General features: G+C 36.8%; 1 protein-coding gene across 1 annotated transcript in view; it reads right to left on the minus strand.

The window, feature by feature from the left end:
- The window catches only part of PCNX1 (pecanex 1), a 219,248-nt gene that overhangs the window by 78,219 nt on the left and 117,870 nt on the right, over nucleotides 1–23,159 (minus strand). The window contains 6 exon segments of the mRNA XM_036737003.1: nucleotides 206–377; nucleotides 1,699–1,731; nucleotides 9,830–9,983; nucleotides 11,621–11,838; nucleotides 13,584–13,641; nucleotides 15,687–15,777. Of these exon segments, the coding sequence (XP_036592898.1) occupies nucleotides 206–377; nucleotides 1,699–1,731; nucleotides 9,830–9,983; nucleotides 11,621–11,838; nucleotides 13,584–13,641; nucleotides 15,687–15,777 (726 nt within the window).

Raw genomic sequence — 23,159 nt, forward strand, 5'->3', positions numbered from 1 at the left:
ATTAAATGAGCATTTTCTAAAATACTTTCATAATATTCATAGTTCTTACTTCTGAGAAATCAGACATTTCCCTCCACTAAACAGATTAATATAAATAATCAAAACAGAATTACATTGCATCCAGAAGCCAGTCTAATTCATCAGTGAATACTGGTAGTATACTAGTAATTTAAGTTGTTGACATAAGAATTTAAATATGACTCACCTATAACTAAATCCCTGGCTGACATAAGCAACAGTGGATTGGTGAAAGCCATTCCATATAACTTGAACCTGGTTGTGGGAAGGTTTCTGCTACCGTAATCCAGGAGCCAAATAAGACCACAACATAAACAGAAATAAACTGGTCTACTATAGGCTATGATGCGATTATGACCCTGGAAATGACAGAAATTAGTTTAGTTACTAAAAAATAATTCATTTAATTAAAAATATACCTCTCTTTGATAATATTATATATTGGATACTTATGTTATCTCAGAGCTCAAAATATATTCCCATTCACCTTTAAAAAATTCTCATCAAGTTTAAACTTATATCAATCAAATGAAGACCTTAATCCACCCCATGCCCTATTCACCAGTTTTTAAGAACAAAAAAGTGAGGATTAAATGAGTGACAAGGATTAAACGATTATGCTATTCTCACAGAGATGATACAGGGATTCAACCTCCCATCCGTGGAACACTACTCTCTTTCCTCATATCCAAGTCCTGGTTTCCTTGGCTCCTTTCAATCCTTAGCTAAAATCCCACTTTCTGCAGGAATTCTTTCCTGGTTTCCCATAGTGCCTTCCCTCTGAGATTACCTCCAATATATCCCATTAGTATCTTGCTCATACACAGTTGTTTGCATGGTGTCTCTCATTAGATTGTGAGCTCCTTAAGGTCAAGGATTGTTTTGGCCTTTCTGTGTTTACTGACACAGAGTAAGCATGTAATAAATGCCACTTCCTTAGGCACCACTTGCCCTTTCCACTACAGGGGTTTGAATTAAGGACTAGAATCCAGACTTCTTAAATCTTAGTCCAATGTTCTTTCCACTATACTAAAAAGCATCCCAGAGGATGGGAAAAGGAAAAGAGAAACTTATAGCCATCTGTTTCCCTAGCTGTTAGTGATCTGTTAGTGATCCTTGAGAAGCAAATAGACAAAGCAAACAAAATGAATGGATAAAATTCATCTTTACCTATTAATTTTATTTATGATATTGCTCAATCAATGAGTTCCTACTATACAGCTGGCACCATACTGTGTTCAGTGTATATAAAAATGAAAATAAAACAGTTCTTGCTTTCAAGGAACTTAGATTCTATCAAGAGAGACCTTAAATTCTGGAACAACATGAATATAACACAAAGTACAATCAGAATATGTAATGTTTCACCTTATCAATTCTTATTTAAATGCTACCATTCTACAGAAGGGTTTGCCAAAAATGAGTTAGTTAGAATAATCTTCAATGTCACACCTAGAACTTGCAAACATAAAATACATACAGGTTGATAATTTATCTCTATTCCCAAATACCAACAATTTATTGGGAGCTGATAAGAACTTCTCAAAGCATCTCCTGGCATCTCCAGGAATATTTCATGACTCATCAGTGGGGTAGTAGTATTGTGGACCTTCACTGAGGCACTGACACTAAGGCAGGTTTGGTTAAATGCTGTATTTTATGTGGACTACAAAAACTTACATGTCTAGGTGAAGAAGAATCTGGTTGGACACTCTGAAAAGGAAACAGAAAGAATCAAAGTTAAATAAATTACATCCTTGAGATCCTGCTCACTTTAGAACCACTTTCCAAAGTGAAGGCAGGAGGTTTAAGATAAAGAAACAGTAAAATTGGGAGCTAAAGTACGTGTAAAATGAAAGCTGGACAATGTTTCAAAGGCTGTGGAAATTATAGCATATGGGAAAGACAATACCGTAACTTTATTTGGGAGAAGATGATTACCAAATTGTATTTAACTCATATATTCTACCATGAATGAAGCCATGCTAGTGGGTTTACAGACTCCAGAAGCACAGCTGACCCTGTATGTACCCTGCTTCTGGATACTGTCTCCTTGTTTCTTCTTGGCTTTTTGTCTGTTCACTTTGTTTGCTAGATTTGTTTCCTGCAGGCTTAGTACCCTCCACCTGTGGATGCCTGATAGCTTAAGCTGGATGTCACAACCTGTCCACAACTGTGATGTGTCACCCCTGGACTTGGTGCTAACCAAGTTCCAGATGCTGGCTAAAGAACTGACCTGTCAAATGGGATTTCTTGGGGACAGGGACAGCTCTATGTCCAATTTCAGCAGGAAGTAGCTATCGAAGAAGAGACCTTCACCCCTTACCCCAAGCGATTTGGGGCCCCATTAGTTTGAGGGGGAAATGATGGCGTGCTTGTGCTCAAGCCCCACCCTAAGATATTGTTTTATGTGCTTATTTCATGTTATCTCTGTTATATTGTTGTGCAGTTCTGTTGACACTAGTTGACCTATGTAATGGATATGCAAGATCTTGGGGCTGAATGTATTGGTAATGTAAATGGAAAGATCTTTATAGGACCATGTGATCTGCTTAAGTCACATGGAAGCCTAAGTCACAAAGCCTGTGGTGGGAGTCACTTGTTGAACAGGGAGAACAGGAAGGGGTGGAGCAAGAAGGGTGGAGCAGAGCTAAGATGAAGTTGGTCAGAGCTGGGAGAGGGAGCAGAAAGCAAGCAGGGAGAGAAACGCATTTTGCTTGAGGGTGTTCCTTTGTGGGAAGGCCCTAACAGAGGAAGGCTTCGGGATGGTGGTGGCCCTGCATTGCTAATGCATATAGATTTCTTTGTTACTATGATGGATTTGGCTTTCTGGTGTTTGAATCAATGTTTTGGTTCTGTCTTCCATGTGGAGAGTCTGTTACATTTTGTGATTCAGAACTACGCTGGCATATTTATAGCTGCCGTGGGCTCTGTGAAAAGCACACGGTGCTACAGAGATTAATTCCCATATCTCTATCTCCAGCCCCAAACTCCTACAGCTCCAAACTAGCATTTCTGCTTCATTCTGAACATCTCTTTTCTGCTGACACTTCAAACATAACTATAACTGAACACACACAGCAAGACGTAGGGGGAAATCTGTGACATATGAAAATGTATACATCATTTCCCTCGTTTACTCTTGTCCAGCCCAGGCAACTGAAGGTGCTGTTTGTCACACAAATACACTCAATTTCCCAGCTCCACAGTTTTGCAGTCTTCCCCCAAGCCTGAAATAACTCTTTTTCACCTCATCCTCTTAGAATCTCTGGCTTCCTTCAAAGCTCAGCTTAAAGTGCACCTCCTCTAAAGTCTCCCCTCTTTGATTATCCTCATCTGTGAGCCTGCTTCTCGCTGCCTTTCAGGATAAAAACACACCTGTCCTTTGTACTCTTTAACTGCAAGACCCTTGAATGTAAAGCCTGCCTATTTTTGGATTTAATATTTTCTATAGCAACTACATATTCCTTATACTTAAAGAACATTTAACAAATGTCTGTGTAATAAGTGAATGAATGGGGAGAAAGAAAGAGCATGAGAATGGGAGTGAGGAAAACTGCCATTATCTGCTGCAATTTTCTCATCTGCAAAATGGAGGGAGGCGAGGCTGTGGTATACTAGATAAAATTCTACAATTCACAAATTTCATCAATCAGAAATCATGTTTTTGAAGTACCCTAAAATCTACTCCATTCATATCCAAAATGGAACCCATCCTAAGGCTATGAATCCAGATTCCCTTCTGTTCACTCCCTCCCTCATTTTATAACAGATGAATAAAAAAAGCATTTATTAAGCCTTAGGGCCAAGCACTGTGCTAAGCATTAGGGTGAGAAATATAAGATATGAAAGTTTGCTTGTTCCTTGTTCTCAAGGAACTTACATTCTAATTAAGAAAACAACACAGAGAGCAGTGGTAACCAGGGAGAGACACTGTAATCCACAAAATATAGGGATATAATTAATTTTTAAGTTTTACCCTCAAATACCCTTCCTCCATCACATTCAGGGCCCAAGAATATTCTTAGTCTACATATCCCCAACACCAACTGAGTACAAAGCTCTCTGACAGAATATCAAAGGACATGCAGAAAACAATGAATCTAATTCCAGAGAATATACAGTAATCAGGTGGAGACTCTGGGATACACATTAAAAAACTGAAGGAATTAAGATGAAAAATTATGGGAGGAGGGGCCTTACAACATGTAAAGGATGGAGATTATGTGCACATCTGAGAGAAAAGGGAGGTTACTGCCACTGGGCAATAAGATTAAAATAGGTAAGGTTGAATAATGCCTGGCATACCATGCTGAAAGCTTGGGTAAATTAAGTTCAAGGTTCATCTATGATACTTTCTAATCATGATCATAGTAATTCATTTAATTTTGCTGAGCCTTAGATTCATTATCTGCAAACTGAAGATAATAATTGCATTGTGTTACCTATCTCACAGGATGGTTTTAAGGAAAGCACTTTGTTAACCTTAAGTGGTTAAATAAATGTGAGCCATTATTACTGCTATGGATGACAACAGTATTATTATAATTATTACAACAAGAGAGGAAAGGGATAATTCTAGACAAGAGCAATTGTATAAACAAATTCAGAATAGGAAATGAGCCAGGTATATTTAGGGAACAAATGGTTCAACTGGGGGTTTGTGTTAAGGACTGAAAGCATATACAGGGATCAACTTGTGGAGTTTGAACTTAATCCTATAAGTAATAGGGAAATAACAAAGGCTTTTGAGCAGGAGAGAAACGTTGCAAATGTAGCATTCTAGGAAGATTAATCTACTAGTACTGTTGGATAGATCGAAAGGAAAACCTACAAGCAGGAAGACAATTAGGAGGAACTGGGTTAGGATGGTAGTAATGGGAACTGAAAGGAAGAGACAGATTTGAAGGACATATCACTCATAGGATTTCATCCTAGAACTTAGGGACTAGGATATAAGAAGGCATCAGGTCAAAGATGACAGAAGTTGAGAGCCTGGTTGACTTCATGACACCATGAAGAAAAAGTGGGAAGAACAGAAACAGTGAAGTCTGGAAAGGAAATATTTTGTTTGTAGGGAGAAGGCTCTGTTTTAGAACTACTGAACTGGAGGAGACAGCGGGCCATTCCATTGGCCAGTAGGTGGCAGGGGACAGAGAACTAGTACTTGAAGGTTAGGGCAGAAAATAAAGGAAAAATAATTTGCATCCATGTGATCAAGAAAGTGAATTAATTCATGAAAAAGAGGCCATGGAAAGACAACAGTGACAAGGACTAACCTATAAGAAATGGTGCACAAAAAAAGGAAAAGGAGAAACAAATCTAGTAAAAGGTAAAAGAGAATCTGAATATAGTCCATCTAGGAAAGAGTTTTTAAATGGAGAAGGAAGTGGTTTACAGGGCCAAATGCTTCAGAGGTCAAAGAATGAACAAGAAAAACTTCCAAACTTGGTGATTAAGGGATTATTAAAAACTTTGGAAAGAATTCAGATTGAAGCTAATTAAGCAGCAAATGCAATTGAGAAAAGGGAGGCAAAAGGCATGGCTCTTCTACTTGAGAAAACTGCCAGTGAATATTAGGGCAAAAATAGGATAACAATAACAGTGACATTCATTAAGTGACCTTTCTACAATAATTCGTGAGGTAGGCAGTACAAGTATTATCATTATCATTTTACAGACGAGGAAACTGAAGCTCAGAGAAATTAAGTGATTTGCCTAAGGTCATATGAAACCTCATTCAATAAAAGACAGCATGGATTTGAATCTAAGTCTTCACAGTCCAATGACAGTACATGTTCTTCCCACTACACTGTGCCACCCAAGTAAAGGCTAGGAGAGACTTACATTTTAAATGAAGAGAGAAGAGAACCCACAGGATATGTATTAAATTCCTGCCACTGGAACAGGGCAAAGAATAAGTCAAAGGAGGTTGGGAATGGTGGAATTTTGAAGCTAATGACAAATGAGGAGGTTGGATAGTTGGAAAAGGGAGATAACGTGGGGCAGACGACGATGAGTTTGTTCTTTGTCCTTGGTCCTGTGATTTTCTCTCTGTGGATAATTCCCCATGCGTACGCTGCACCAATATACAAAGTGGAAAGGTGAAGAGTGGCCCAGGGCACCAATAGGTCAGTCAAGGGATTTGTTCCCCACTCCCCAATACATGGCTAGAGTGGGTCACAGGAAGATCTTGATCTTAGCTCTTCCAAACTCCAAAACTAGCTTTCTGTCCATGATACCATACTGCCACCTTGTTTCTCTATGCTGAATCTGGAGTGACCCAAGGGTATCCAAGTGTAGACATCATATATGACAGCAAAAGAGCCAAAAGTGCTTAAGGAAAACTAAGTGGGGGGGGGGGGGCACAGTTAGGTGGCGCAGTGAGTAGAGCACCTGCCCTGGAGTCGGGAGGACCTGAGTTCAAATCCAATCTCAGACATTTGACACACTTTCTACCTGTGTAACCTTGGGCAAGTCACTTAACCCCAATTGCTCTGCCCTCCCCCCTTCAACAAAAACACAAAACAGAACAAAAGTAAGTAGGGGACTCATTTACATAAAGTTACGCAAACATAAAGTTATGAAAAAAATTCCCTTCAAATCCCTTCAAGTATGGCTTCCATCATTCTCTTCTCCCCTGGTTTCTATACCCTCAAAGAGAAGAGATAATTATAAAAACACCTATGTCCTGGCCTTCTACAGTGACTATATATTTTCACTATCCTCTTCACTCTTTACCAAAGACTCTCAGGGATATACAGCAAGACTCCAAAGTTAACTGCAATCCAGGTCTAATATTAGTTCCTTTTCTTAGCAACACCTTGTTGCTAAGACAGATTATCTAAATAGAGGCTTTTCTTTTGTAATTGTAAGAGGAAAAGAGAAAGGAGAAATGATATTACTGGTTACTGGACTTTCAAAAAAATTCTTTATTTCCAAGTTTCAAATTTGATATTGATGTCTAGACCTCTCTGAAAGAAAGAGGCCTAGGCAGCTAGAAATTTAATACCTGTACTCTTGATGATTTCTCTTCAACCATCTGAAGCACACTGATTCTAATACTGCCACCCACTCCTACTCTTAGGAAAGGGAGGAGAAAATAAGGAGAGCTTTACACAAATACGAATCAAGAAAGAGAAGCAGCCGAGAGTGCGCTTACTCTTAATGCTTTTTTCTTTTCTGAAAAGATCAACTTAGTTCCACATAAAGCAACCTGTTCATTTGAGAAATATTTGATATTTTAAATTAAAAAACTGCAGAGGGGGACATACGCAAGTAAATAAGAATAGTTACTGTAATTTCATAGGCACTAGTAAGTAAAAGAGGGGGAAAACATTAGCAATCCATATCTGTACCTTCTCAGCAACTTACTGTCTTGAAAGGTAGCCCAGCACCCTGAAAAGTTAAATGATGATGTGCTCAGGATCACACGAACAGTTTGCGTCAGAGAGGGAATTAGAATCTGAGTCTTCCTCCATCTGAGACTAGCTCACTATCTTTAACTGCCTTTCACGCAGTTTTACATGCACCTAATACATGAATTAATTTTTAAAATAACTGTAACAGGAACATAAAAGAATATATAGAGCACCTCTGATACAATGTCCACTGGGACTTTAGGGTGGGCATAGACTTTCTGCACCTGACTCTGGTCTGCTGGCCAAGTGATGAAGAAGAGCCTTTTTAACTGGTGTGTGGCTAGAAACTGGGAGATATTTAAAAGGCACTAGCCAGTCAGAGCCTTATTCATCTCTTGGTGTGAGTTTTTTTCCTGCCTGGCAGCAAGCCAACTTTGAGAAAGGACATGCTCCAATCCAGACTCTCCTGGCTAGGGAAAAAGGGAAAGACAGAGATAGACTTTGGGGGTCAGCAGACACACAGGGGAAGATGGATGCTCAACAGGTTTCTGATTTCCAGCTTGTTTCTTTAAGATATTTTAGGGAATTTTCCCCTCGAATAAGACTGGGGTCTCTCTTGGTTCAGTTAAGTTCTCTCTCTCCCATCTAAAGAGCTCATTCATTCACTTATTTTCTAGTCAAGTCAAGTCAAAATGCATATACTAAGTGTCTACTATATTCCAGGCAAATGCACTGAGCACTGGAGAAAAAAAACAAGGCAAAAAACAGTGGCTATTCTCAAGGAACCTACAGACTACAATTTATCTGATTTCTGTGTGCAATTTGCTCAGATAAGTAGGCTTACCATTCACTTTTTCTGATGATTTTTTTGTTTAACTAGCGTTTGGTGGGAAGGAGTCAAGCCTGTAGTTACGAGCTTAGGGTATCCTTACTCTCCTTAAGAGATAATAGCTAGATAAGTGGTTAAAAATCTTTTTACTATACCAACAATATTTAGGGGGGCAGATAAATATTAATTCTAGTCCAGCACCCTTTTCACAGAGGCAAACAGACCCTTTTTTCCTGCTCCCTTCCTATCAGGAATCAAAGTCTCTCTTGGAGAAAGTTGGAGGAGATTCCAGAGATAGCTATCCAAGACTCCTCATAAGCCCCATTTGGATAAAAACCCACATGGACACCATGCCTGAATCTCAGCTCAGGTGGCTCATTATGATCTTGTGAGCTTCCAATATCCCTTACTTAAAACAAAAGAACAAACGCTGAAGTAAAGACTTGAGGTCTATGTTCAAGGCCACATTCTGATCTCAGACAGGCAGGGTCCAAGTGCTCTCCCTTTAGAAAACTGTTTCTCTTCTCACTGGAATGCTGCCAGGCAAAATAAAGTCACACCAAGAAAAAAACAAGATTCTGGTGATCTAGAGCCCTTTGACTACATTCCCTTTCACCCGCCACTTCCGGCTGCACATCCAGTCGAAAATGTATCTTTATCACATGGCCATCAGAGTAGATGCCATTAAAGAACATCTTCATGTGTCCCTCATGTGTCTTCAAAGTCCCTTTGGAAATTTTATCAGAAACACTCTGTGCACGCTCATAAGTACCGGGCTCATTGGCTAGTGCTCTGTTACATAATTATTATCACAATTAATGACTAATATTTTTAAAGACCTTCTATGTGTCTTATCACATTAGCTATCAAAAATTTAAAGGAGAAAAGTAAGTCATTAGTCTAGGAGTATTTTGCTACCTCTAAAGCTTCATTCTAGTCATGTCCTTAAACCATAATCCCTGAATGTTTTTGGTTTTGTTTTTTTTTGGATGGGGGAAGGCAAAGCAATTGGGGTTAAGTGACTTGCCCAAGGTCACACAGCTAGTGTGTCAAGTCTATGAGGCCGAATTTGAACTGAGGTCCTCCTGACTCCAGGGCTGGTGCTCTATTCACTGTGCCACCTACCTGCCCCAAATGTTTTTCTTTATACAACTGAGGGTTAATGAAACTAGTGTATATCACACCTCTCAAAAGGGGTGGAACTGATCAATTCTCTCTGCTAGTTATTAAAGGGCAGTGAGTGGGGTGGGTGGTGGCGAATGCACTTACCAAGGAGCAGGAGGTTCTATTTCTTTGTTGCACCTCTAGCACTATGGTCTACTAAGAACTGTGGAAGCACCCCTCCCCCCAATTCCTTCTTTTTAAAGTATTAAGAAGCCATTTTCTCAGTGTTTTTATAGATAATCCTTGCTTTTACCTGATTAGAAGTACCAGTTACACACTGACATTTGTATTTAGGTTTCTGATCCCTCCAAATCCCAGCTGCCCTCCACTACCCAAACCAACTCTAATATCCAAGTAGGCGAAATTCAGAAGTTAGCATTCACTATGAATCCAGTTTTATAAATACATGTGAACATCTTTATTCTATCTATCTCTAGCATTACAAAGAACTGGATACCTTAAGTAGTGAGTACTGACAACTGGCTATCACCAGGCAGAACTGGAAGACCCAGATATCCCTGAAGAAGCCTTGTATAAGGAGGACAGATCCCAAAAAAGCAACAAGAATAGCCAGGATGACAGCCAACACATTTTCCAGTATCTCACGATTCCTGAGAAAAAAAAAAAAAAGAAAAAAAAAAGAAAAAATTAAATTGAATGAACGAAGTATATTCGTAGGTTCTAGAAGCTAGGCAGGGAGGAGGAAGGTAAGTTATTAATATAAAGCTGTAATATTTAGCTAGGGATAATTTTGTAGAGCTCTGTAAAAAATTGGCTGTATTCTGGATTACCTTCCATTTTTAAAGAAACTAATAAGAATAAAACTAGTGTATGTTACATTATCTAAACAGAATATGCTATACAGCAATGTTACTCTTTTAACACAAAGTTCATGCATTTTAATAACAAAAGAAAGTAATTCACTTCTATTAAAATGCTAGATTTTTAGAGGGCGTGTCACTATGCTATTTATCAAAATAAATGCTGAGAGAGCTTACAGGGCTAAAAATGCTAAGCAGGTTACCAAAGAGGTTAAATCTAAAGTCTAAAGCCTTAAAATATATTTTATTAGAAGACTGAATGCAGCACTATATTACAAATCTCATTACATAAAATGAAGTTTGACCCTTGCTATAGATGCCAACTAAGTCTTTCTCTTTTGTCCTAATTCAATTTAGAATACAACCTAGTTCCACCACATTATATAGAAATTTTAATATTACTTGATAGAACATTGACAATAATTTTCATTATAATTAATTATGATAGACATAAGATAGGTAAGATACTATAATAAAACACAATGAACACGTTAGTGATGATGGCCAGGGCATGGGGTAGGTTTAGAAAGAAACTGAAGGTATTATAATGTGTTATTTTTCATTACAACAGTAACAAAGGCATTCATAGAAGATTCTATAATATATTCAAAATTTTGAATCCTCGATCATTCCATTTTAACTTATAAAACAGTCTTTACTAACTTTGCTTTGGCTACAAACAACAGATGTGAGGCCTCCTAATCATTCCACTTATGTTCAAGAGGGCATCTTGTGCAATTTCAGCATGCAGGAGTGCAATATGTCACCCTATACTCTCCACTCTATTCTATTTGGTACAGCTGTACTCTTGTACTTTGGTGTTAAGGAGAAGCATTTAATTGTATAGCTTCATGTCACTTGTGAAGGACCTAATAGTCAATGGATTCACGGACAGATTTATCCCTTCTGATCCTGCCTATTTGTAACAGTCATAGGACAATTTTTAAATGGACTTAGGATAACTACAGAAAAATATGGAGTGGGGAGCCACAAAGAACTTCATTTGAATATGATGAAAACATTCCCACTGATACTCTTATAAAGGGTAAGCATATTTAGAGATGGACAAGTCTTTAAACAACATCTAGCCCAATCCTTATTTTACAGATAAGGAACCTAAGGTTCAGAGAAGTTGTATGCTTTGCCTGTGGTCACTGAGGTAACTAAATGATAAAGCCAGGATCTGAACCCAAATCTATTGCATGCAACACTATACTATCATTTATTAAATGCCCCAAATGTGTCAGACACTATTCTAGTCACTGAGAACAAAAACAAAAATGAAACAGTTCTTCCCCTGAAGGAACTTACATTTTGTTGGAATGCTTCCCCTCTCTATAATGAAGTCTCTTTGTAACCAAAGGGGACCTCTAATTTTATTACAATCAAGGGGCAAAGGTAACTTAAAAATTACAAAATTTTCTCACCTATCAAACAGGGCTAAAAGAGTAAGTCTGTCGAAGTTAATGCCAATCCAAAGTTGGGGAAGAATCCAAAAGCGATAATAGTGTTCTACTTTTTGGGCAGCTTCTTCTTGTGGTTGCATATGTTCCTGCAGGTCAGGGCTTAAATCTATATCTTGTTGCTCCAACAAATCTGGATCAATGGTCAACAATCTATTCAATCGAATCTGGGGAAGAGAGAGCTATAAGAAGGTTAGCATGGAAACTATGTATTACTTATAATATTTCCAACTCACGACTGAAGAGCTGACTATCCAGTTTCATTTATTTTCCTCCTCATTTCCTGTGCTCTTTGGGGTATTTCACTTATTCTTAAGTATTTCAAGGGAAGTGAGAACCACAAAGAAGAAAACATGAAACCTCTATCAGCAAATGGTTCTATGGTAAAAAGGCTTAAAGATTTAACAGGGAGAGATTTGAAAAACGATAAGTTTTTTGGTTCATTTGTGAATTTCTATTAAATTTCTCTTTTCACTAAAACCACTAAAAATCCCTAGCATCCTAAAAATTCTTCTGCTGTACTGAATGGTCATTTATAATAAAGCATATAACTGTGGCATTCTTCATAGTAAATTTCAATTCTTTCTGGCTAAATTTCGATAGTTTAACTTCATTTCTTTACAACATTGTATTTGGGTCATCCACTCAACAAGCATTACTTAAAAAAAACCAAACATCCTACATTTCATTTTTTGTTGACAATTTGCTTCCCAGCCTCCCCCATCTTTAAAAATAACCAATCTACTGGGCAATCTATAAACTCAGGATTTTGCTTTAGCAATAAAAAAAAAAAGTCACCTAGTGGAAAAAAAAGGGTTTATATGTAACAAAATTAAATGAAGGATTAAAAAAAATCCTTTTTTACCCTTTTGTCTCACAAGTTGGTTTCTAGAAATTTGTTGTAAGAAAAAATTAAAACTCTATGCTCTTCTCAACAATCAACTCTGAATCTCTTATATGGTCAAATAATTTTTCTTTCTATAACTGACACATTCCTCTATGCATTCATAAATGTAACTCTCTTTTGCCTGAAATTCTCTTCCCTCTTCTTTCTGCTAATCTATGCCCCTCAAATCCTTTAAGACCTTTTTCATTACTCACCTCCTCTTCCATCATTAGCACCAATCAATCCCATCCCATTCTATCACATCACTACTATTTGGTGTTCCTTCAGCAATTACTTACAATGAAGCAATCAATTTCTTAAACTGTTTACCGAGCACTGTGCTGGACAACAGGGATACAAAGACAAAAATCAAACAGCTGTCCCTGTCCTTCAAAGAGCTTACATTCTATCTATATAGTAGCTAGTACTACATTAGCCTCAATTTTTTGCTTCATAAAGGTTTTATGTAAATTTGCATTCTCCAACTAGATTTAAATCTACCTGAGGGTAAAGGAGATGTCATTTACTACTTTTTTTTTAAAATCTCACAAAGCCAAGTATGGTTTTGTTGTCATCATTAAGTTGTTCAGTTATGTCCAAATTTTCATAACCCCATGGACCACAGCATGCCAATACCATCCATGGGATTTTCTTGGCAAAGATACTGAAGTATTTTTTTAAATTTTAATGTTGTTGATTGAAAGTTTTTTAAATGATATCAACTATAATTCAATAAATCACTACTATTTCTGCTAAAATCGTGATACAAAAATTGCATTTATGGACGTGGTACAGTTAAAATTTTGCTACATATATCAGAAATTTAATTTAGCGAGAAGGCATACTTTTACAAATCCCCCACATCAACCTTTAAATTTTATCGGTCTACAAATATGTGTAACTTATAAAATTCACTTTATAAAATAATAATATAAGAACAAATGAGAGTTAAGAACATAGCAATTCTATCTTCATTAATCCACCTGTATTTCACCAAACCTCAGAGTTGTATCAACTTGTAAACACAAATATAAAACCTACCACATCATGGGGATAAAATCGAACTGAGGTAGAACTGGATACATGAGAGTCCGTGTCACTAAAACAAAATGAGAAACATTTTAGATTATAATTTAATCAGTTTTTGTAAGCAAATCTCCAGAAATGAGACATGTACTTTATATAAGTGATTTTGCCATTTTAAAGTTCTAAAACACAGTAATTTCACATACAAATACATGATCCAAAATAAGTTTCCATTGTGCAACTATTTTCATATTTTAAATGTGCAAGCTAATTATAACTTTTATGGTACAATTTTTTTCTTTCTCTTAGTCATGTTATGACAATTAAGTATTTCCATTTCACTATACTCTTTGAATCTGTATACAATGCCAGTTTAATTGTAAGTTTTATTAATTATAATATTCTACTAGGCCAGCTAGAAAAGCTATTGAGTCACAAGAGAGTTTCAACATTTTTTTTTTCCATTTTGACAGAGTGTACTTTGAAATTTGACTCTAAAAAAGCTTGGAGATGATAGTATTGCTATATATTTTACTTATCGGGCATGATAAACTAGGATTACAGGGCTCATTTTACAACTGAAGAAACAAGAGGCACGGAGGAGTTAAGTGGCCTTCCTAAGGTGACAGAGATAATACAGAGCAGAACCAGCAGCACCAGGTCCTCAAATTCTAAATCAGGGGTCTTTCTACTACACTATGATGTCTCTCACACAACCTTATAGCAGAAGGATGGTATGGGTTTGACTCTGGTTCACACATCACCATAAGCAAGTGACTTAATCTTTCTAAGCCTCAGTTTCCTCTCAGTAAAACAGCACTATAACTGTGGCATTCTTCACAGTAAATCTCAATTCTTTTTGGCTAAATTTTAAGGTTCAAATGCGATAATGTATGCAAAGCACCTAAAGAGTCCTACAGAAATGTCAAAGTTCAATTATCCTAATACTGGTTAATACCCTTCTAGTAAGCTATTTTAAACACATACACAAACACTCTTAGGTGTAACTTCAGAGATAACTGATTATTAAAACAAAGCTCAAATGAAAAAAGTCTTAGAACTTCAATCTAGTCACAATCATTTAAATAACATCTTTATTTTACACATTTTCAAATGGCAGCTTTGCTGCACTAGGGAAAGGATAACTGAGAGAAGGCAGAAAAATATACAACTTTGCAATGATTCTAAAACTCAGTGAACCTAATTACAGTGATAAATTCACTCCAAACACCTAGAACAAACTTCAAATTCATCCCCAACTGTTGAAATCCTTCTCTCTATTCAAAATTCAGCTCAGCTGCCATTTCCTCTACGAAGTCTCTGATCTTTCCTACACAAAGTTGTCCCTCCATCCTAGATCTAATTTATCTTAATATCCCTTTTGCCCCAGGACAGGATTCACTCAATACTTATTTGTATACATGTCATAATAGATGATAAATTCCTTCAGGGTAGGCATGGCATGCATTTTTTCACGTAGCATCTAGTGCTTCCACAGAGTAAATATTTAATAAATTTGTTATTGAAACTGAATTTGCATCCCCCTCAATTGCTGTCATATTTTTTTATTTTATTCCTAAGAAAAATATTAAATGTGAAAAAAATCCTCATTTTCAGAAATGGTTTACATAAAACCAATGATGTATAAGGTCTAGTTGTTTTTTTAAAAAACAAAACAAGCACACAACACACTTGATAGCCCTCAGAAGGAAATGTAATTTTACAGAGAAAACATAAAAAAGGTTAATGACATAAAAATAAAATGAAAGGATTTTATTATAAATTTTTCCATATAAATATTGTTCAGCATAAACTCAGAAAATGTAGGTAAATCCTGAAACCAAATCACAAAAGAATTGTTCCCCACAAGAAAAAAATATAAAGGAAAATAAGAATCCTGATTATTATTTTAAAAATATTTCTTCCCAATTTCCAAGGGAAGTGTTTCTAGCTAAAAAATTTTAGAAAATGAGCTGACAAATGAACTAAACCTGCATAAATATAAAGGTTCTTATAACCATACTTATGATTCAAGGCTCAGAAACTTTAGTTCAAAGCATTTAGCTAAAAAAGAAAAAAAAACAAGTGTTATTAATTTGAAATTGAATTTGCACACACCAGATATTAGATGCTCTTCTTGCTGCTGGTTCAAAATTCACAAGTGACATGTCACAGCCACCAGTCTCATAAAGTGTAGAAGAGAACTTACCTACCAAAAAAAAAAAAGGGGGGAGGGGGGGAAAAGAGGGTGAAGAAAAAGGGCTATTAGAATATGGGTGCAGCTCCCACTTCCCCTTTTGCTCTACAGCTTACATAACTGTTAAATAATGAACAAAATACAACATAAAATTCTATAGGTCTTCTGTTTCCTAAATGATCAGCATGTAAAATTTAACATGTTATAAATGGAAATGAGTATCGTATAAATCAGAACTTCAACATATAAAATATTAAAATGGAATCAAAGTAAATATACTTTGTCAGTTTTGCAGTTGTTTCTAAAATGTACTTCTCTAACTTCACCCTACCAAACTCAGTACAACAAATCTAGATAGAATCAAATGAATTTAATATTCTTTACAGATGATCTAAGCAACTTGCCAATAACGTCAAGAGGCAATTAATACAGCAAAGCTGCTTTAAGTTTAATATGAAATAATAAAATTCCAAATTAACTTCAATGCTTACAAATTTAGTTTTATAAGAAGAAATAGTTCATCAAAAGACCAATCAATTATGCTAACATCAACATTAGTTCTAGATCAAAATTAGTTAACAGTACAGCAATTTTCTAACCTGTTACAAGTCATGTGATTGGAAATTTAAGATAATTTAGCAACAATTATTCAGAACACAGGCCAACCCAAAAATTGCCACAAAATGCACACAGAAAGAAAACATTTTTTGAATGACAATTGTTGTAAGTAGATTACATCTCAAAAACCAATTATAAGGAACTCGGGGGACATTAAATTGTTTTGCTCTCATGGAAATTTAGGTAGAAAAACAAAAACAAAAAACCCCCAAAACACTGCTCTAAATAATAATCTGAAGGATTTCCAGGTGCTCAAAGATACTTAATTGTTAGTGTCCGCTTTACTCCAAATGCATAAATTCGCTGATAAAGGAAATTTCCCCCAAAGCAAACTCCCCTTACGCAGATCTGAAAGGGCTGGACAATAACATATGAGTCACTGAGAAGCTAAGTGACTAGACCTGGGTAAAGTAGCCAATAAGGGCAAGAGACTGGACTTACACTTCAAATCTTCTTGACTCTAAGACCAGTTTTCTATCCACTAAGCCAAGCTGCCTCTGCTCCAACCTGAATACACAAAAAAATTCTTCAAACCCAGAAAGGCCAAAAAAAGAAATAAAGAAAGAAAAAGAAAAAAAAGGACAAATGCATATACTCATCTCTCTTCCCTCAGTTTCCAATAATAAGCACCTGGATTCTTTGGTGTGGCACTGTTGCTTACTTTGAAAGCCGAAAGACTAGGGTACTTTTTTAGTAATTTTAGTAATCATAATTTTAGAGATAGAAGGGTGAGGAGAGATGAAAAATTAGGTTCAACTCTTTTCTCTTTTCCCTAGATATAAAAAAATCAAGATTATTAAAGAAGAGACTTTAAAAAAAAAAACAACTTATTTTGAATCTTTTTTTAAAAGCACTTTTACTTTGGGCCTCAAGTCCCAGGCCATGTTAAACTTTGGTTTGAAGGTATCCCTTATAATAGAATTTCTTTGCATAATAGATCTCTTAGGTTAGGAGAAAAGTATTCTTTGAAATTTCGGGAAAGAATGATTATCTATTTTGTGGATTATCCAGACCATCTGGCTTTTGGTTTTAAACACTTCATAGACAGATAGATAGATACACAGACAGACATATAACTACCTATCTATCATATCTATATCTACTTATACATATATGCATAGATGCATGCATATGTGTATATGTATATGTGTGTGTGTATGTACACACACACACACACACACACACACCCCAGCAACTTTACCAGAAAATGAATGGAAGAACTAAACTGAAACAGAAGTCAGTATGGCTACTTCCCAGCAGTTTTAATGAAAGGTGTTTTGTTTTATTTGGGGAAGGGAGAAGAGGATTGTAACAACTGGATAGTGGGAGAATGAAAAACAAAATTCAATTAATTTTTTGCTAACATTTAAAAACTTGAGATCACATGTAAATTATTCCTATTCCATGCAACGTTTTCCCATTTGTATCAGATAATTAAGAGCTAGCTAGTCTACAAATTTGCTCTCATCTTCCAAATTACTGATCAAAATTTATATTTTCTATTTATTATATAGGTTTTCTTCAAATTGAATTTATTGTTTTATACTGAGTCCTCTCATGATCTGCTGTGTAAAAAAAATTCTGGTTGACATGAGTAGGATGTGTAAGGCTATGTTAAACTGATGCACAATTATGAAATAACTCAAATATAAAGAGAACAAAGAAAATATGCAAGAATTCCATGGTAATATGAGTATTTGGGATAATTTGATAAGAATCATCCAGCAATACTCAACAGTTTTCTTTTTTATAATTTTTTTTAAAGTTAAAGTTAAAATGGAACTTATTAACAGAAAAAGGCAGGATCAGTTGGTGGTGACTAGGCCAACCTAGGATAGCAACTGAGCACTGCTTTTAGAGAGGAGAAAGCATTGTCCACATGAGGGCAAAGGTACTTTGATTAGATCATGAAATCATAAGGACACTGGATTAGTGCTGCCTCAGCTCCTCCCCAAGTAATTTTGACTGGCCTATCTCTTAGAGGAGGAGAGGAGCTAAGTGAGCATGCCTGGCAAGTGGGCCCTATACACAATGTAAAAATGGAATTAGCACCAAGGAGATACTACAATACCCTCTCCTGCAGGACTACCCTCCCCAAAGTGAAGCAAGGTTAAAAGATGGGGTCACTTCAAAATGACTCTGCATTAGTGATGGCTTTTACACAATATTCCCCCTTTGGTGCTAACCAGACTCATGATGCAGTACCGCAATCATATCCATATTGTTCTTCTATCCTTAACTGCATCATCCTAATCTCAGCTGCTTGTGCCAAATCAACTTGAGTATGTATATTAGTAGCTTTAAACTAGAGGACTTAAATTTACAACAGGAAACAAGTGTAATGCATACTACAAAAAAATTTATAATCCCATGTTTCCTTCAATGTCCTAAAAGGTAAACAAACTTAATTAAGCAGTCTTAATTTCATACATCCCTTAAGGAGACAAATGTTGTTAAACAGGCTCTAGAGGTAAACACAGTCAAGTTACAGATTAAACTACTTAGAGGACTCACCACGTACTAAATTGAGAGGGGGAGATTTACATATCACTAAGGTCGTGGAAGAAACTCAAGCTTTCCTAATTGCATTTTCCCAGAATACTGCCTTAATACCAAACAGAAAATGTATCTTACATTAAGTTCTGGTCTACCACAATTATCATAATAGAGAAACACATCTCACTTTAAATGAGACCACATTATGATTTAGTTTCAGGACAATCCTCAACCAAGTTAAACTGGCATTTATAGTTACCAATAGGTAATCATTAAAAATGTCACTTTTCCCAAGGGCCATTAGCTGTTAGCACCTCAAATTTCAGACCCTATTTTAGTTATTTCATGTCAAAAAAATTCCTGGTGGTAATCTGAGCTCCCTATAACTTCTCCCCCCTCTTTTTTTGGGGGGGGGTGTCCTTTAAAGTCACCCAATGAGCCGAATCAATTCCTTTGTGTTGGGATACTTTATTTGTTGCTACTGTTCAGTTGTGTCCAACTCTCCATGACCCCATTTGGGGTTTTCTTGGTAAAGATACTGGAGTGGTTTGCCATTTCTTCTCCAGCTCATTTTACAGATGAAGAAATTCAGGCAAACAGGGTTAAGTAACTTGTCCTAGGTCACATACCTAGTAAGAGTCAGAGTCCACATTTGAACTCAGATCTTCCTGACTCCAAGCGCAGCATTCCATCCACTGTACCACCTAGCCTCCCTCTAATACTTTAAGATAAAGTACAATGTGATACAGTATCCTTTAAAGTATCCTCACTCTGAAGTACCTACAATTCTTTCCAGTTTAAACCCTGTGAAACCCTCAGGTGGTGGATGAAGGGGCTCCACCTGGCAGTTTCACATTCCCATACCCCTCTTTTGGAGCTCTCAAGATTCTAAGGATTGGTATATGTTCTTCAAATAGTCTTCCAATGACAGAGGGTTATTATACTACTTAGAAAATTTCATGCTGCAAATCTACTTCTAAGAGTTCCCATTTGATCTGAAATTACCATTTCTCTAAAAGTTTCTCAGATCCTTCTTATTTCAATGGAATCAAACCCTTCTAAAACATCTTTCAAAAACTCTAAACTCTTTATTTTCAAATCCCCATTCATATGGTCAGTACAATCAGACTCCAACTTTCTTTAGTTTTCTACCCATTCTCCTCTCATTCCTACTTGCTTAAACTTTATTCCTTTCTATACCCCTCCATTACTTTGATTAAAGCCTACCAACTTTGAAACTAACCTTTCATTTAAAATGATTCCTCACTTCTCTTTACTTTCACTATTTTCTTAAGTCCATCTCATCTTATTTCTCTATCATATTCTAGTCTAACATTCCATTGAATCTCTTCTGTACAAATTTTCTTATACAATACCAGTTTTTACTTCTGGAGTTGCATAGTCTGTTTCTATTTAGATGATTTAGCTACCACTTTACCTAAACAATTAATTTCTGCTGAATAATTTCAAACTACCTTCAATTATGCTTATTCTCTAGTAGCTGAAATCAACTTATATTAGAATAAAACATATGGATCACCTTACAGAAAGGGGAGAAATGAGTGTGCTGTTGGTACTTAATCCTAGCTGCAAAACTCAAACAACTAAAATGTTTTAGCAGCTACAAAAAACTTTAAACTACAATTTGGAAATTTACAGTAAAGATATTACAATTCAGTTACAAATTTTAGTCTCTAGTTTATAATGCCATAAATTTCTACAAACCAGGAAAAAGATTCTCTCCCTTTTCTTGTCTTTATCTCTGAAATCTCCACCTTGACCAGGGTTGTGAAGGTAGAAAGAAAGAATCCCCATTACCAATAGCTGGGAGAGCTGTTTTGAGACTCCTTCTAAGCTCCCATTTTTTGAGCTTGTCTCACAACAGTTTTTTTATGGGTGGAAGTGTTCCTCTTCAAAGTTCTCCAAGGAAGAAAGACCTTGTACACACTAGGGAACTTCTGAAGTGGAAGTTCCATCAAGTCCACCTCAATTGCTCTCTTTCTGGGGCCTATCAAAATCTCTACTTCCTTCTTCTATGATTATTCCCTACCAAAGTGGTTTGTTTTTTTTTTTTAAGAATGCCATGGTCTTTTTTTCTTTCTCCTAGGCACTAATTTTTCAAGTTTGGATTTAACATTCACAGTTGATAATAATGAAAAGTCCCATATTTATCTGGCCAAATCTGTTTTCTACAATTTTAAACAGTTACTGACTCTTGTCCATGCTGGACATTCCCTGTCAAACTGGCAGTCTTTTTCCTTTTCCAAACTTAACAGCTTGCCTAATGGGGAATCAAGAGGAGGTTTATTCTGGTCCAAATCCATATTGGTATTTGTATCCCCTTATCCATTCTGTTCCTGGGCAACCTAACGTTGGACCTGTATTCATCAGCTGTCCTTTCTGCTCCGTCTTTGTGTGTTAATAAGAAAAACTGTTAAGGTTTGGGGCTTATTTCTCCTTATCCTTCTTGAGTTTGGGGGAGTTAAACTGTCTAATCACTTCACAGCTAAGTAATTGACTAAGGAACTACCAGGGAAGTCCACTCAGACCAGCTATTAGGCAAAGGCCTGAGTGCAGGCTGGAAGGGCTGGGGGATGAAGTAGGCTCCTTCTCTCTGACAGTCATAGACAAATGGCCCTCAAAAGTCTCCTTGACTTGCCAGATTGCTAAAAAGAAAATTCTGTGTTTGGGCCTCTGCCCTGAAGAGGGGAAACTCAAAAACAGAAAATAAAAGAGGAGTTTATTAGCACACCAAGGCAGGATGTGTTGGTGGGACAGCCACTGGGCTGACCAATATTTCTCAATAGTTTTTAAAAAGCACAATAAAAGAGTCCTAAGAAAAAAGGAGATGTATATTACTATTTTCCCTTAGCCCTCTAACAACCAGTCAGTGTTAAGGAGCTGTGATTCAGTAACCTGCCCAGCTAAGGGTTAGGATATGAACCTAATTAAGTCTTCCTAACTTCGACTCTGGCACCGGATCCAAAATACCACACTGGCTTTTAATATCATAAATCAATCAATATGCACTTATTAAACAAGTACTATTGAGCCCACAGTGGATAGAAAGAAAACAACAACCAACTCTGCCCTCCATGAACTTACGCTCTATCAGCAGAGACAAGAGACATTAAAATATGAAAATAAGACATCAGACATGTATTTCCACACAGGAAAAAGGCATCATACAGAATTATTTTGTTCATAAGTGAGCCTTTAATCCTTGAAGTCCCAGTACTAATCAACTGAGCAGCAAAATTCAGGAATTTAAATATAAAAGGAGGGTGCCCCTCCTCCAACCAGTTGATGTTGATCACAGAAGGTAAAGGGCTGAAAGTGAAGGGGAAAGAGACTAGATCCCGGGAGGCCTTTGAAAAACAGGTCAAGCCCTAAAGTTTCAGATCTTTGAGCTCCTTTTGAGCAAGCCCCTCTGTGGCACCTGACCCTTGTACCAATACCAAATAAGGAGATTCTTCCTTTCCCTTGAGGCCCCATCAGCCATGGCATCATGCAGAGGAGCTACTGCAGAGAGGGGATGATCCCTCTAGCAGGGCAGACACATACACTTCCCAGAAGAGCAGCATTCAAAGCACAAAGCAGCTTTAAAGAGAAAGACTTTTAGGATCAAAAAAAGAACACTATGGATTCAAGGAAGAACTAGCACAGTCAATCAAGAAAAGGATGAACACTAGGGAGAACAGGTGGGCAACTCCTATAAAATGACTACAAGTAGGTAGGAGAAAGGTAGAGAAACGGTACCAGGCAAGTCAGCGTGAGCTCAGGGAAACAAATGTCAAACTAAATCTCACTCCTAGCCTGTCAGAATGGACGTGGGAGATGTACGCATCTTCCACAACAATCCAGAAAACACAACAGACCTATTCTAGTTGGGACGGGGTACTTTCCAGGGGTGCAGGCAGTAGCAGCGACAGGGAACATTCCAGTGGCCAAAGAGCTGAGACACAGCACCAGGGTAGAAGATCTAGTGCTAAGAGCAGGAAAGGGAGATATCTGGCAGCTCTGTCATCCACTGTTCAGATCCAGGTTGTGTAAAATGTATATATCTTTATATGGAACAATGATACATAAGAACTTTATTATAACCAGGAGTCTCAGAGGGAGTTTAATTTATGAGGGCCTGGATGTGACTATTATGTTTGGAAGATGTCAATAGAAGAATGGGAGGGTAGAGAAGAGGACTTCATTGGAAGAGGGGAGAGAAAGAATAGGGTAAATTATCTTATATAAAAGGAGCACACTAGGAAGAATTTATATAACAG

The sequence above is a fragment of the Trichosurus vulpecula genome, chromosome 8 (assembly GCF_011100635.1).
Source record: "Trichosurus vulpecula isolate mTriVul1 chromosome 8, mTriVul1.pri, whole genome shotgun sequence".
Classification (NCBI taxonomy): Eukaryota; Metazoa; Chordata; class Mammalia; order Diprotodontia; family Phalangeridae; genus Trichosurus; species Trichosurus vulpecula.